General features: G+C 40.2%; 1 protein-coding gene across 31 annotated transcripts in view; it reads right to left on the bottom strand.

Annotated features, from left to right (window-relative positions):
- Nucleotides 1–4,462: 4,462 nt before the first annotated feature.
- The window catches only part of tcf7l2 (transcription factor 7 like 2), an 88,791-nt gene continuing 80,604 nt past the window's right edge, over nucleotides 4,463–12,649 (bottom strand). For 6 of the 31 annotated variants that reach the window (XM_027289498.1, XM_027289495.1, XM_027289501.1 and 3 more), the window contains 3 exons: nucleotides 12,178–12,226; nucleotides 9,369–9,441; nucleotides 4,463–6,751 (listed from right to left, as the gene is read on the bottom strand). In XM_027289498.1, the coding sequence (XP_027145299.1) occupies nucleotides 6,298–6,751; nucleotides 9,369–9,441; nucleotides 12,178–12,226 (576 nt within the window). In that variant the 3' untranslated portion in view covers nucleotides 4,463–6,297. Of the gene's footprint in view, nucleotides 6,752–8,760; nucleotides 8,823–9,367; nucleotides 9,442–10,033; nucleotides 10,107–12,177; nucleotides 12,242–12,649 lie in introns of those variants that run through there. The other 25 variants (XM_027289497.1, XM_027289493.1, XM_027289499.1 and 22 more) reach the window with 13 other exon arrangements.

Here is a 12,649-nt window from a genome sequence, read left to right as displayed (position 1 = left end):
GAATCCAAAATCTTTCTGATTAAAGATGGCCTTGTTACTGGCACATCACAGGATAGTCCTTTAGGGAGAGCGTTGTGCACCAAATTGTACCAAAATATCCCTTGTGTGGTAGGCCCGATTTATTTCTCAGATAAAAGAAACTCTTTCATATTGTAGGGAAGGGAAAAATCTCTAAAAATATCCACCTTTCATGTGCGTCATTTTGTTCTCCAAGGTTAAAGGACAATTGTTACTGAATAAAGCGCGGGAGGGGGGGGGTTCTTTTAAAAAATAGTTTTGGAAAAGAAAAGGATGTTTAGTCTACAAGTTACTAAATGCTATATACTGATGTAAATAGGTACAGACAAGGGGTTTTGAGCATCAAAAGCTAATGACATATGAGAAGAAGCAACCATGAACATTTATAAAAGAAGGATTCTCAGAAGTTCTTTTAAGTGTTTACTGAGTGAGTGAGTTTCATGTATTTTCCTGAGACTACATACAGTAACAGATAATAGAAAAAAAATGATGATAGAAAATGGATCAAGCCAATATCAGAATTAGAAAACATTGTATTTAATTTGCAAAATGCTTTTTAAACTATGACTACCATCTTGTACTGTAAAAATTATGGCATTTCCATGAACACTTTGACCTTTAACTAAAGTACTGCAGCACAACAGTCCTCTTTTAAGTTCGAATTTGTCCTGATCCTGCACTTCATGTCTTTCAGATGTGTGCTGTGATTCTGATCAACTGGGCTGTAATCTTTTTTCCACAATACACTTTCTAAAAGATTTCCCAAAGGCCTTTTACCTGCAGTGTAACACTCTGAATTAAGTTCTTTTACCCGGGACTGCTTGAGAATACAACACAGAATCATCTGAAACACTCAGACCTCGCTGTATTGTATTTTTTTTACCATCACCTCCTTTGTTGCCCTATTCTTTCTCACCCTCTTCACCTACACTGTTGAGTGCAAACTTGTAATAAGTATTGACGCGACCTCAGAATCCTTTACCTCTGTGTTTTATTCCTACAATCCTGCAGAAAATCAATTGACTCCAGTTCATCCTTAGACACATGACTTAAATCTTGAAATCATGAAATACGGTCAAGAACAGTGCAAACAGGGCACTGGCTCGGTATTTCAATTCCCAGACAATTACTCAAGTGCTTTTTGAACCTATGAATTTTATTGGCCACGCAGTGGTCTTCTTTAGGGAGCAGCATATCAAAGTGCATGAGGAATGAATGAAGGTTTGCTACTCACTGATGAAGGTCGCAGCAGGGCTTCAATGTGTTTTTGAGATGGTTTCAATACGTTCTTTTGAACTATCTGTGCAATTCAGGGTTTTTAATTGTTTGGCTTCAAGAGCATTACGAGAACTCCTTTCACAGAAAGCAAACCGCTCCAAACTAAAGAGCACCTCCGGAAAACTCGTCTTCACAGAGAAACCGAGCAGTGACCCTCCATCCTTTTTTCTTTTTAACTCCGTATTAAACCTAATTGGGGTGAAAAGAGGAATGTCGTTATGGAGGACAACATAAATCTGTTAATATGAGGCTCTATGAAAATGTGTGGCATTTTCATCTTCGGCAAAAACAGATTGTGGATGTTCATGCTACGCTGCAGCCATTTCTTCAACCTTTCAATTTTGTTCTACCACTGTGATCAGGGTCAGTGGTATGCATCTCTCTTTTTTAATAACATCGGGCACAATATCTTTTTGTGTCCTGTTTGTTGTAACCTAGTGGATATTTTTTTTTTAATGTTGTGCAATGTTTTCTGATTTGTATGCTTGCCTGCAGCAATGGCCTTCAACCTTGTTCCTCCATGCCACGCTAACATCAAAAATGTCATTTCTTTACTCAGGTATACAACGCCTTCCCTTCTTCTTGAAATGTAATAGAACCGTCATGGAAGCTTCAATGTTATACATCGCTAGTGGGTTTATAGTTCAAGGATATAGCCCATACAAATGCATTAAGTGTACATGTTGTATACATTCAAAGGGAACATTCATAACTAAACCCATCCCCCTGGCTTTTGTTCTTTGCTTGGTATTCTAGAGAACTATATTACATTTTGGCCCTGTTCAAGTACAGCACGTACACCATACTTTAACTACACTCTAATACTTTTCCTTGTTTGCTTGAATACTTTGTAGATTTAAGCAAACTTCAAATAAATAAGAAATCAATTCTGCTCTCCACAGCGCTCTGAGTGAATTCATAAAATGCTGCATTCACTTGCGAGCATGTACGCACAGAGACTTTTTTTTTTTTTTTTTTTTTCTTGAAAAGCTGTTGTTGATCCATTGAGAATGTCACATAAATGAAGTCCAACCCAAACAACACAGGCTGCTTTGACTGCAGTATAACATCTGTGCGCTGTTTCTAATGTAGAAAATTTGTACACAGAATTCCTGACATAACTACTGATACAATTTAAAACAGAGGAGCTGAAATACTGCGACGGCAATATTTCACAGATGAAACGGCAACCAGAATAACAAAAATGCAAAATGAATTCATTGCCATGATAAACTATGTATTAAAAGCAGATTTAAAGTGCAGAATGTGTTGAGGGCCACCTTATGTTCAACATAAGAATATTTCAAATACTATTAATACAACCGAGAACCAGCCTTGTTTAAATGTTCTCCAGCAAGTCACTGAAACTCTCCCTGCTCCAGAGCTGCTGCTCTGAGCTAATCCTGAACTCCAAGTACATGGAAACAAGGGGAGAATGTTGCTGTGACGACTGGACAATTATCATTTTAGTATTAATTTAGCAAGATGTCCATTTAAATGAGACACAGCATTGGTCGAGTGTAGTCAGACAATGTAGGCAAAGGGGAGACACAGCATTGGTCGAGTGTAGTCAGACAATGTAGGCAAAGGGGATTTGTGGTATTTAAGTGTCAGAGATCAAAGCAGCAAGAACTTTTTTGTATAGTACACAGATTTCCCTCCAGTTTCCCATGTGGTCACCTCTACACATGCGCTTCTGTACTTATATAATATAGTCTAATATAGTCTACCTTGACCTCTTTTTGAGACTTGGCCAATGAATGAATCAATTCCAGATCGTCTAGCAAAACAAATCTTAAAAAACACAGTTGAATTGTGTGCTTACCTCACCTTGCAATAAGTTTAGTCCATACCAGACAAATGTACCAAATACAGACTCAGTGTCTGTGTCTGGCCTTGTGCAGATGTTTTATTTCTTTCTGTGTAGCAGCAGTTGCTCCTTCTGCTTAGAAACTCCGAAAACTAAGCAGAAAATTTAATCACCAAGTGGTGACAAGCGACTATCGAGATGCATAGTCGCTGAACTGTCTGAGCTGAAACTAGACACAATCTGGTCAGTGTTAATATCTGGATACAAGACAGATCTACTCTGAACAAGGCAAAAGAATAGATGATACATATAATACACCTGCAGTGTTGCAATATTTGTTTATGTACTAAAACCTGGACGGAAGCCGTTTTTTCAAATGATGAGCGAGAATTCTGAAGATGTTAATCTAATTAAACACGCTGTACTGATCTGTTTTTCAGGTGTACTCCTGCACTGGTAAAATTGAACTACTACAACTACAGGGGAAAAAGAAAGAAGAAGAAGAAGGACGTATAAATAGTTACAGTTATCTTGTGATAATGTGAAGAGTAAATTTAGATTTTCTGATATGAAACAAATCACTCATCTTGATGTGAACTGTTTGGACAACATATTTGCTGACAAAACCAACTCTAATTTTGTTTTTGTTGAAACCATTTCCTGCAGACAATGAACATAATTAAATATTTAGATTGAGTGGTATCTTTTATAAAAACATATGGTGAGTAAATGTAGCTTAAGTGAAACATTCACACCCTGAAAAAATGGTTTATTATTTTTTATAATCATCAGTAAATGTGAATTGTGAGGATTTCTTTCAGACTGAGTGAAGACACACTTGATTAGAGCTGTGCTTGATTGGATTGTTAATCTATTATTAATGAGTGAATATGAAATTAAATAGTGTGTGATGGGTTGCATTGCTGAAGGTTGCATGTAGACTAATAATAACCGACTTTCTTGAACTGAACTCCTTGATCCTTCTCATTAAAGGATTAAATGACATTTCCATTGCATTGATGATTTCATACTTTTTGTTGGTGCTTACACAGGTAACAATGTGTGCCCTCTGTTCACAAGGTTACTGGTTTTAATATAATTACTACCAATTTGGCTATTGCATTTCATGAAACCTGACAGTATCTCATTATGGTTCTTAAAAGGCAACTTAAGACGTGATCTTTGACGACTATTATTCGTTTTCTTTCGAGAGGTTACTTTGGCGAGTCTCTGTTACGGACTACAGAAGTGAAATGCAGCCGGATAAGAGCTACTTGCCGAAATGCTGTTTAAACATTTTCTCAGGTCGACTGCACCCGCCTGTGATTTTCAGAATAAAGAGGAGGACCAAATGTGCACATACTAAGTTGCTTTTATTAATACAGAACTGCATGCTACAGAGACTGTACAGCATAAACATTTATTCATTACAAAAAAACATGGTTTTGGAACCATTTAAAATAACAGGAAAAAACAAACGAACAAAAAGATAAGAGCATAAAATAGAACAGGAACATCACAGCCGTTAAGGAAACATTCAAACTATTTATCATTAGCATCTTAATAAACCAGAGAAGAAATCGACAGATTACAGTCGCGTCATGTCAACTACAATGGCACCGAGTGGATGATTCTCTTGTAGCTTTTTTTACAGCCTCTTGCAACATCAACATGCCTATTTTTTCTATCTACCTATATGTAGTAGTGTACTTAAAAGTGGCAGTTTGTGTATTTTTTTGTATTTAATAGTTTTTTTATGAACCTCCTAATATACATAATTTGGCCCTTGTGGGTTTATACAGTATGATGTCCGCCTTTTTATTAAGTTTAAATTTTAATATTTGACAATTTGCTACCAAACACATTTGTTATAGCAACATTTATACTACATACATAGCAATCTATGTAACGTCACAGCAAAGAATGGTATCGAAATTAAAAAAAACAAACAACAACAAAACAAAACAAAAACAAAAACAAAAACAAAAAAAAGAAGAAGATCCCTACAGCGTGGTTAGAGGGGCAGAGAAAATTATCACAAAATTTGGCACGGAAAATCTGTACACGAATCTACAGTCTGAGAGATGTGACTGTGCAATAAAAAAGAAGGGCTTTAGACACTTTTCCAACTACTGAAGACACGGTACCCACTGTCTCTTGTTTCAAGTTTTCTTTTCTTCTTTTTGTAAAATGGCTTATAGACGCATTTCTTGAAATGAAGTTGTGCATACTTCTTGTTCATGAGATCTACACAGTACACTGAGTGGAATCCAGGTTTTCAGTGAGGAAAGAAATCAATAACAAAACGATTTGCCTTTTTAAAACCTCCTTGTAAAAATGGATCATTCATATATAAGTCGCTTACCTTAAGAAAAAATATTTGTACAATGTATTAAGAAAAAAAAAAGGTCAAAAAGAGACACGTACAAGATACAACAAGCAATCTCTAAAGCAATAAATACTACTGGTCCTAGCGTTGTGACATTTTGAATTTAATAACCCTCAACCCACCCACCCCGACCTCCCCTCAAGCCCACCCAACTTGCCTGACTCCACCCCAAAGGTAAACAACAAAGAAAAAAAGACAACGCAGTGGAAGAATGCATATTTAACACAGTAATCCCCCCCTCCCCGTTATTCTGTACATTTAAACAAGAACAAGTAACATCACAATTAAAGTTGTTCCTCAGAGAGGTGTCACCGCTAGCCTCATGCCCTCCGAGAGTTTGAACAGATGTCAAATGATTGGTTCGCAAGCTCGTATTTAATACAAATAAAGAAGGAGAACCAACTCTTTCAAGAAAAGGGCTCATTGAATAATCTAGCCTACCTTTTTATATCCGTCTTTTAAACATTTTGAAGTTGAACTAAATAATTTTTTTCTGTTTGCACTGTTTTAACACTACAAAAAAGACAAAAACAAAATTCATAAAAATTTTGGCAGATTCACAAAGCTATACTACAGCTCATTGTATCATTTCTTTATAATAATTAGATTTTTTTTTTTGATAATGATGGGTCAAATATTGACCAATGAACTTTAATAAAACAAAAACTAAAATTTCAAAGCCTTATGGCACAGAAACATAAAAGAAAGAAAAGAACTTACGGCAAGTGAAACATAGCAGAGGGAGGGCCTAGAAAGGTGTGTGTGTGCAGAGCTAGAAAAAAGAGGAGAAGAATAGGGTAGACTATTCTATAGACTTGGTCACTAGCGACAGAGGCTGAGGGGCCGTGGAGGGGAGGAGCGAGTGGGAATGACACAGCGATGCCGAGGGCCGGGCCATTGAGGACACCACAGAGGAGCCCGGCTGCCGCGAGGACGAGACGTCGCCGTGCTCCAGGGCTCCGTTGTGGGAGGAGGCGCCGGGCGTTTTGCTAGCTGCAGCAGAGTTTTCCAGCTGAACCAAAGATGGTGGAGGCCCAGCCAGGAGGTGCGGGTGGTGGAGTGGCTGGTGGGCCGGTTTCATAGTCAGTGAGAGAGGTTGCATTTGTTCAGTCTGAGGTTTGGACTCTTTTGAGGAAGGGGAGGGAACCACTGAGGAGGGGGAGGATGGGGGGGAGTCTAGTAAGCTTCCGTCCGTAGAGGGAGGACTGGCACAGCTGCCTTCACCTTGGATGTAGCGAATGCACTTTTTTTTTCTCCTGAGGGACAAGGCGAGAGAAAGAGAGCATCTTTTAGCATCACGTGTTCAAACGGCGTTGCCTCTTAGCACCGACGCTTACTTAAATGCACCTTTGCCCGTTTCAACGAATCGTCTGGAAAAACTGGGTTTTAAGATCAGATTTCGTAAAGTGCATTTAAGCAGCTTCATACACTTTGTGCTAAGATGAAAAGGTGGTAGAAATGAAAATGTCCAAATACTAAACCATCAGACAGGACAGACATGAAGGAAAGATCACAGGTTGAAGCACCTGGACAGGAAAGCAGCAGGGGAATGAGAAGCACACAGAGAAGTTGATGATGTTGATGATGTTGATGAGGGAACAAAATGAAGCAGATTAGATGTAGTAATGGTTGCTCTCTGGATGTAAACTCAGCCCTTTCTTACAGGCAGAGCTACAGCTGTGGGATCAGCCTGTTCTCTCCAGCAGCAACGAGGTTACTGGACCCCGTCTCACTCCTCTACCTCTATCCTGCTCTACTCTCTCTTCTCCTGAGGGGGGACAGAGTTTGGATACGAGGGCGAAAAAAGTCAACAAGATCCACACAACCCCGTATCTGCCCCACAGACACAAGTGTGTGTGCATGAGGGGGTCAAGGCATCATGTTTGCATTCCTGCCTGGGGTCGGGACCCTCCCCCTGCCTGCTGAGTCCCGAGGCCAGGCCCGTTGCGCTCAGTGGAACCCGATGAATGAGCATGGGAGGGTATAAAGGAGGGGGGGGTTAGATGAGAAGGGGATTGTTGCATTTGTCTGTGGCGACTCTGCTGCGAAGGCTGTGTTCAGATTTGGTTAAGGGGGAATCTCTGCCCACCTCATCTTTACCCTGACCCTGGCAGTGACCCTTCTCTCAGCTCTCCATTCTATCATGAGGATGCCTGAAGGCCTCGGAGTATTAGTATTTAAGACTCATGGAGGGACAGGGAGCAAGTAAAAAGAAGACTAAGACTTGTGGGCTTTTTGTAACATATAAGTCTGATCTACTGTTCAATTAAGGTTGTCAAATCAAACCTTTTCCTGTAATTCTGAAAGAGGGGAGGGGGGAATTTTTATATAAACACAAACAGGGAGAGCAGATTACTGAGAATGAAAAGGAAGAGGGACATCGACAAATCACATAAAAAGGGCTCACGAAACCTTGATTGCATGCTCGGGTGAAAGGCATGCATTTCCGATAAAGCTCGACAGTACAAGCACACAACACCAGACGGTATATAGAACACTAGAAAAGTCTGGAAAAGAGTGGGGATGAGGCTTTTAAGTGCATTCTGCACCGATACTATAACACTGGGTGGTGCGGAGTATCGACCGGCCGTAAAAAGGTATCATTTTGCCACTACATACACATCTTGCTCTCGATAACTGTCTGTCAAACTGCAACAAATGAGCTAATATCCATTTTTTAACAGACATATCGATTCATAGTATGTTCCTGTGTATGTTATTGATTTCTCTGTCTCGGGGGAAATTACACCAGATGCATCTTTTAGGAAATGGAGCCCAGAGAGAACTTTTAACCTCTCGGCTCCTAAAACGAAGACTGAATTATCGCGCTTTCCGGCCTCCTGATCTTATGATCTGCTATTATTGTTTAAGGAATAATGCAGTAATTTTTTGATATCGTGTGTGTCAGCTGGGAGAGAAATAAGAGAGCCGAGTGGAAACGCCAACAATGGCGGACTGTGTGGAAGCGGGTGAGCGTGATGTTCTACTTATTTCAAAGACAGTTCTAATATGGGGAAGTAAAGGTGGTCTGTTAAGTACTTGTTGGACAATAGGCTCATAATTACCTCTTAAGGTGCAGCAAAATACAAATTCAATACGAGTTGACCCATAGAAATGTTCAAAACGAATGGGACGTGTAGCAGAAGAAACAAACAATGTGTTGCAATGGTTGGTGTTTGAAGAGTCAAGAAAAGAAAAGAGTGGGGCAGGGTGTGGTGCAAGCCAGACACAGAGAAGGGTATTACTTAGCAGAAACAAATACCTACCATGAAAATATTCCCAATTCAAAGACTGCTTGTGTCAGAACAGAAAGACAACAGGTAGGGACTAAGTAAGGGTTATTGAAGAGGAGTTTGGAGGAAGAAGAGGTGGAGAAGGAGGAGGAAGAGGGCACAGAAGAGAGTGTCACTGAGCAGGCCCTCAGAGAAAGCAGGGCTAAATTTGTAAGCATAACATTGTTATTCAAAGGACGCCAATTAGAACAAACATGACAGTTAAGATGGGAGGGAATTATCCACTGCCTGGAGAGAAAATGGATTTCAACCATAAGTCAGATTGTGAAAAGAAAAAATCCAAATTACATTAGAAACTGTGATCTTGCAGCAAGATATTTTCTTATGATAAAATATTCAGTAATCATATTTAGAAATCCATTTTCTGCCACTGGGCTTGAACTGAGTTCAATGAGGAAAAAAAAATTGCTGTGAGGGAATTTATAGCAGGAAGCTCCTCGGTAAGGAGAAGGAGCAGAAGAGTTTGCCATCTGTTACCACACTGATGGAAACGTGTGTTTTTAAGAGGGATGTAATAATCAAGGAGAAGAAGCTGCTCATTGTGGATGTCTTCCTCCCATTGGTACTACAGCAGTTATACCTGCATGGTTTGCACCATAAACTCAGCTGGTCAAGCCCGAACAAGGCACGACACTTCTTTGGGGTATTTGCATCTGTTAGCCAAAGAGGTAGACACAAACATACACACACAGAGACAAAAAACAAAAAAAAGGAAAGAAAAAACAAAATGGACACGTCATTGCACAGACAAAAACATGTAGCCAGGGCTTAGGTTTAGGCTGGCAACACTGGGATGTCCTCCATATTGACCAAACCATCAGGCTCCAGATCCTCCAAGCCCCGACCTGCCAGTTTAGGATTTCTGAGCAATCTCAGTGAGGCTTATTGTACTGTACATCCTGCAATGAAACCCCTGTAACCCCAGAAATGTTTTGCTTTTTTTTTTTTTCCATCAACACATACGCACAGACATCATTCATACAAACACTCTGGCATGTGCTGTTAATACCCTTCTTCCCAAACAGGAGGTAAAAAAATCAAATAGTGGGAACCTAGAGATAGACCGGCAGGGCGTGGCTGGAGGAAGCTGAGAGGGTCACGATAGCCTGGCGAGGACAGACAGAGGCAGGGAAGAGAAGAGGAAGAAAAGGCAGCAGCAGAGAGCGGAAGGAGGAGGAAGTCCCAGTGTAACAGTTACCCAGCCTTCACCTGGCCCTGGCCAGTGCAGGCACACACCATACACACCTGCACGGGCCACACCAGTTATTCTGTTGATCGAGCCCAAAGCGCGCTCGACACTTCTTAGGAGCGCTCAGGTCTGATGCCGCAACAGGGAGGGGGAAGCCAGCAGAGAGGAGGAATAGAACCAAAACCATAAGGAACAGAAATCAAAAGGAGGAGAGAAAATAAGGAGAAAAAACAGGTAACAGTGAATCTATGAAGCTTGGCAGTAGCTCATTGTGCAAGAAATCCCCCGTCCCTCCTCCCCCAAAAAAACTCCCTTAAAGCCATTCTCAAGTGTGCCTTTAAAGATAGGACTGTGTTTCAAACATTAGTATAAAATCAAAATGCATGCAGATTTTCAAATTATGACATTAATATGGAAACTTTCAGTTGCGTTATCTGAGTTCTAAACTGGAGTTAAAGCTGAAGACAAGAAGCGCTTATTATTTGGTCGAGGGGACATAAACGGAGCAAATGCAGGTTGGATTAATTTAAGGCTAGATGTTATCGGTGCACTACGGTTTCAAAAAGACAAGGTCAAGGTGGCAGAACTAGGCAGACTGCTAACACAGCATGGTGGTGAGTTAGCCCTAGCCAGGGGAAGGATTAAAAAAGGCTGGAACCTGAAGAGGGAATCTACTCCTTAGACCTGGCATCAAACAGTTGACTGTTTTTCCATCAGCATTGGCTGTCTGTCGCAGAAAAGCTGCCAGTCACTTGCAAAATGTCTACCCGGTAACTGTGTAACCGTTAGTGACAACCCGAATATGGCGGCGTTTGAGTCCAGGTCTTGTATGAGTAGAGGCAGATTTAAAAGAGTAAGCCAAACTCATGCTGGCCTATAGGAGAGGCACAAGCGGCGCAGCTATCGAAGTGTTCAGATTAAGGAGGTTTACCCTGACATCACAACCTTCAGGTCATACTCCAGGATGATAATCTAACTTTATATCATCAGTTTCCTCAAGCATATTGCCAAAATACGGAAAATGCTCTACACTAAGTAGCAACATGAGTAAATGGAGGTAAATTAATGAAATAATAATCTAGTTTATAAACAATAGAAACATTTTAAGAAAAGAAAGCAGCAAACAAAGCAAAAGGAGCATAATTCAAAGTATAGAATTGAATCTTTAAACCTGCCTAATATTGCACATTCATTGCTAGCTAGCTAATAACAACATACATATTATCCTAGAAATGTACCTTAATAAAAAAGCTAACAAGCAAGACAAACTAAACAAGTTAGTAATTTAATACATCAAATGACATTAGCACCTGTAATGCGGAGGAGTGAAAGGCAAGGGGTTGGAAAATATTCCTCTGTGTTCTGAAAAAAAAGACAGATAGAGAGGCCTTCAAGAAGAATCCGTCACCAAAAACGAGCGCAAAATACATGAAACAAGTCGCCATTTGCTCCTCACAAACGATCAGAAGAATATGAATCAAATAAAAAAAGGAAAATAAAAAAAAGGATAAATCATGAGAATTAGCAAACCTCCTAATTTAAGATGTAAGTGATTTTTTTTTTCTTATGTTGATGTAAAAGCATGCACGAGAAGCAAGCAAGGGGCAGCCCAGCAAGCACACACAACACACACACACAGCTTACACCACACACACACACACACAGTATGTAGCAGTCTATCGCAAGGCACAGGCATTATAAAACGGGCCACGCACAACAACACACTAGCAAAGTTATGGCTCTCACAATGCTTCAACTTCACATTCTCAAAACATACATATCACAATACCAAGAACGCTAAGGGGCAAAATGGGGAGGGCGGGGGGGAGGAGGGAGAGGGGGTGTCAAGAGGGGAGGTGGAAAGGAGTGTGTGTGGTGGGGGGGGGGGGTCAGCATATTCAGTGTTATTGAGCTGGGGAAGGTAGGGAAAGGGGAAAAAGGGGAAAAGGGGAAAAGGGGAAAAGGGGAGGGGTATTACAAGCAACTCTACCATTTAAATATTTGATTTTTGAACAAAAAAATACAAAAAAAAAAAAAAAAAAAAGAAAAAAGCCAGGCACAATAACACACACACACACAAAAGAAACATAACACACACCAAAAAAAAAAAACTAGCTTGACTTTTATCTTGCAAGATGTCACATCTGCCTGACATATGATGGGGCTCTTCTAATATGAGAGATAATTGCAGCTCACTTACCATTGCTCTCTGCTTGCTGCTTTTCCCTTTTTCTCTTCTTCCTTTTCCCCTGTTGGTTAGCCGCCAAAAAAATAGAAAGAAAAAAATAGACACAGACAGGAACCTTAGTTATTATATTGCAGAATGCCCAAAACATGAAACAGAGAATAGGACTCATCTTTGTGTTTACTTATTTATTCATTCATTCTTTCTCTGTCTCTGCCCTCCGGTTTGTAACAGCCACTGCAGGCCAGAGCAGTATTCTCCCACCACTCTCTGTTTTTCTGTCTTTTTCTGCTCTTTTCTTCTTTCTCTGTAATCTTTTGTCTTATTTTCCTCTCGCTCTTTGAACGTCTAGATATTTTGACGAGCTTCTGCTTTGCAAGACAGATTTCTCTAAAGGCTGCTGCTTCATGGAAGACTGGTCAGCAGCCTGATCCCAAAAAAAACACTGGACAAGAATTGATGAGAATCTGCACACTTAAGTGTCAGA

This window comes from Larimichthys crocea, chromosome XVI, assembly GCF_000972845.2.
Source record: "Larimichthys crocea isolate SSNF chromosome XVI, L_crocea_2.0, whole genome shotgun sequence".
Taxonomy (NCBI): domain Eukaryota; kingdom Metazoa; phylum Chordata; class Actinopteri; family Sciaenidae; genus Larimichthys; species Larimichthys crocea.
Note: the sequence above shows the minus strand (reverse complement) of the source record. Positions and strands in the feature narration are given on the sequence as shown.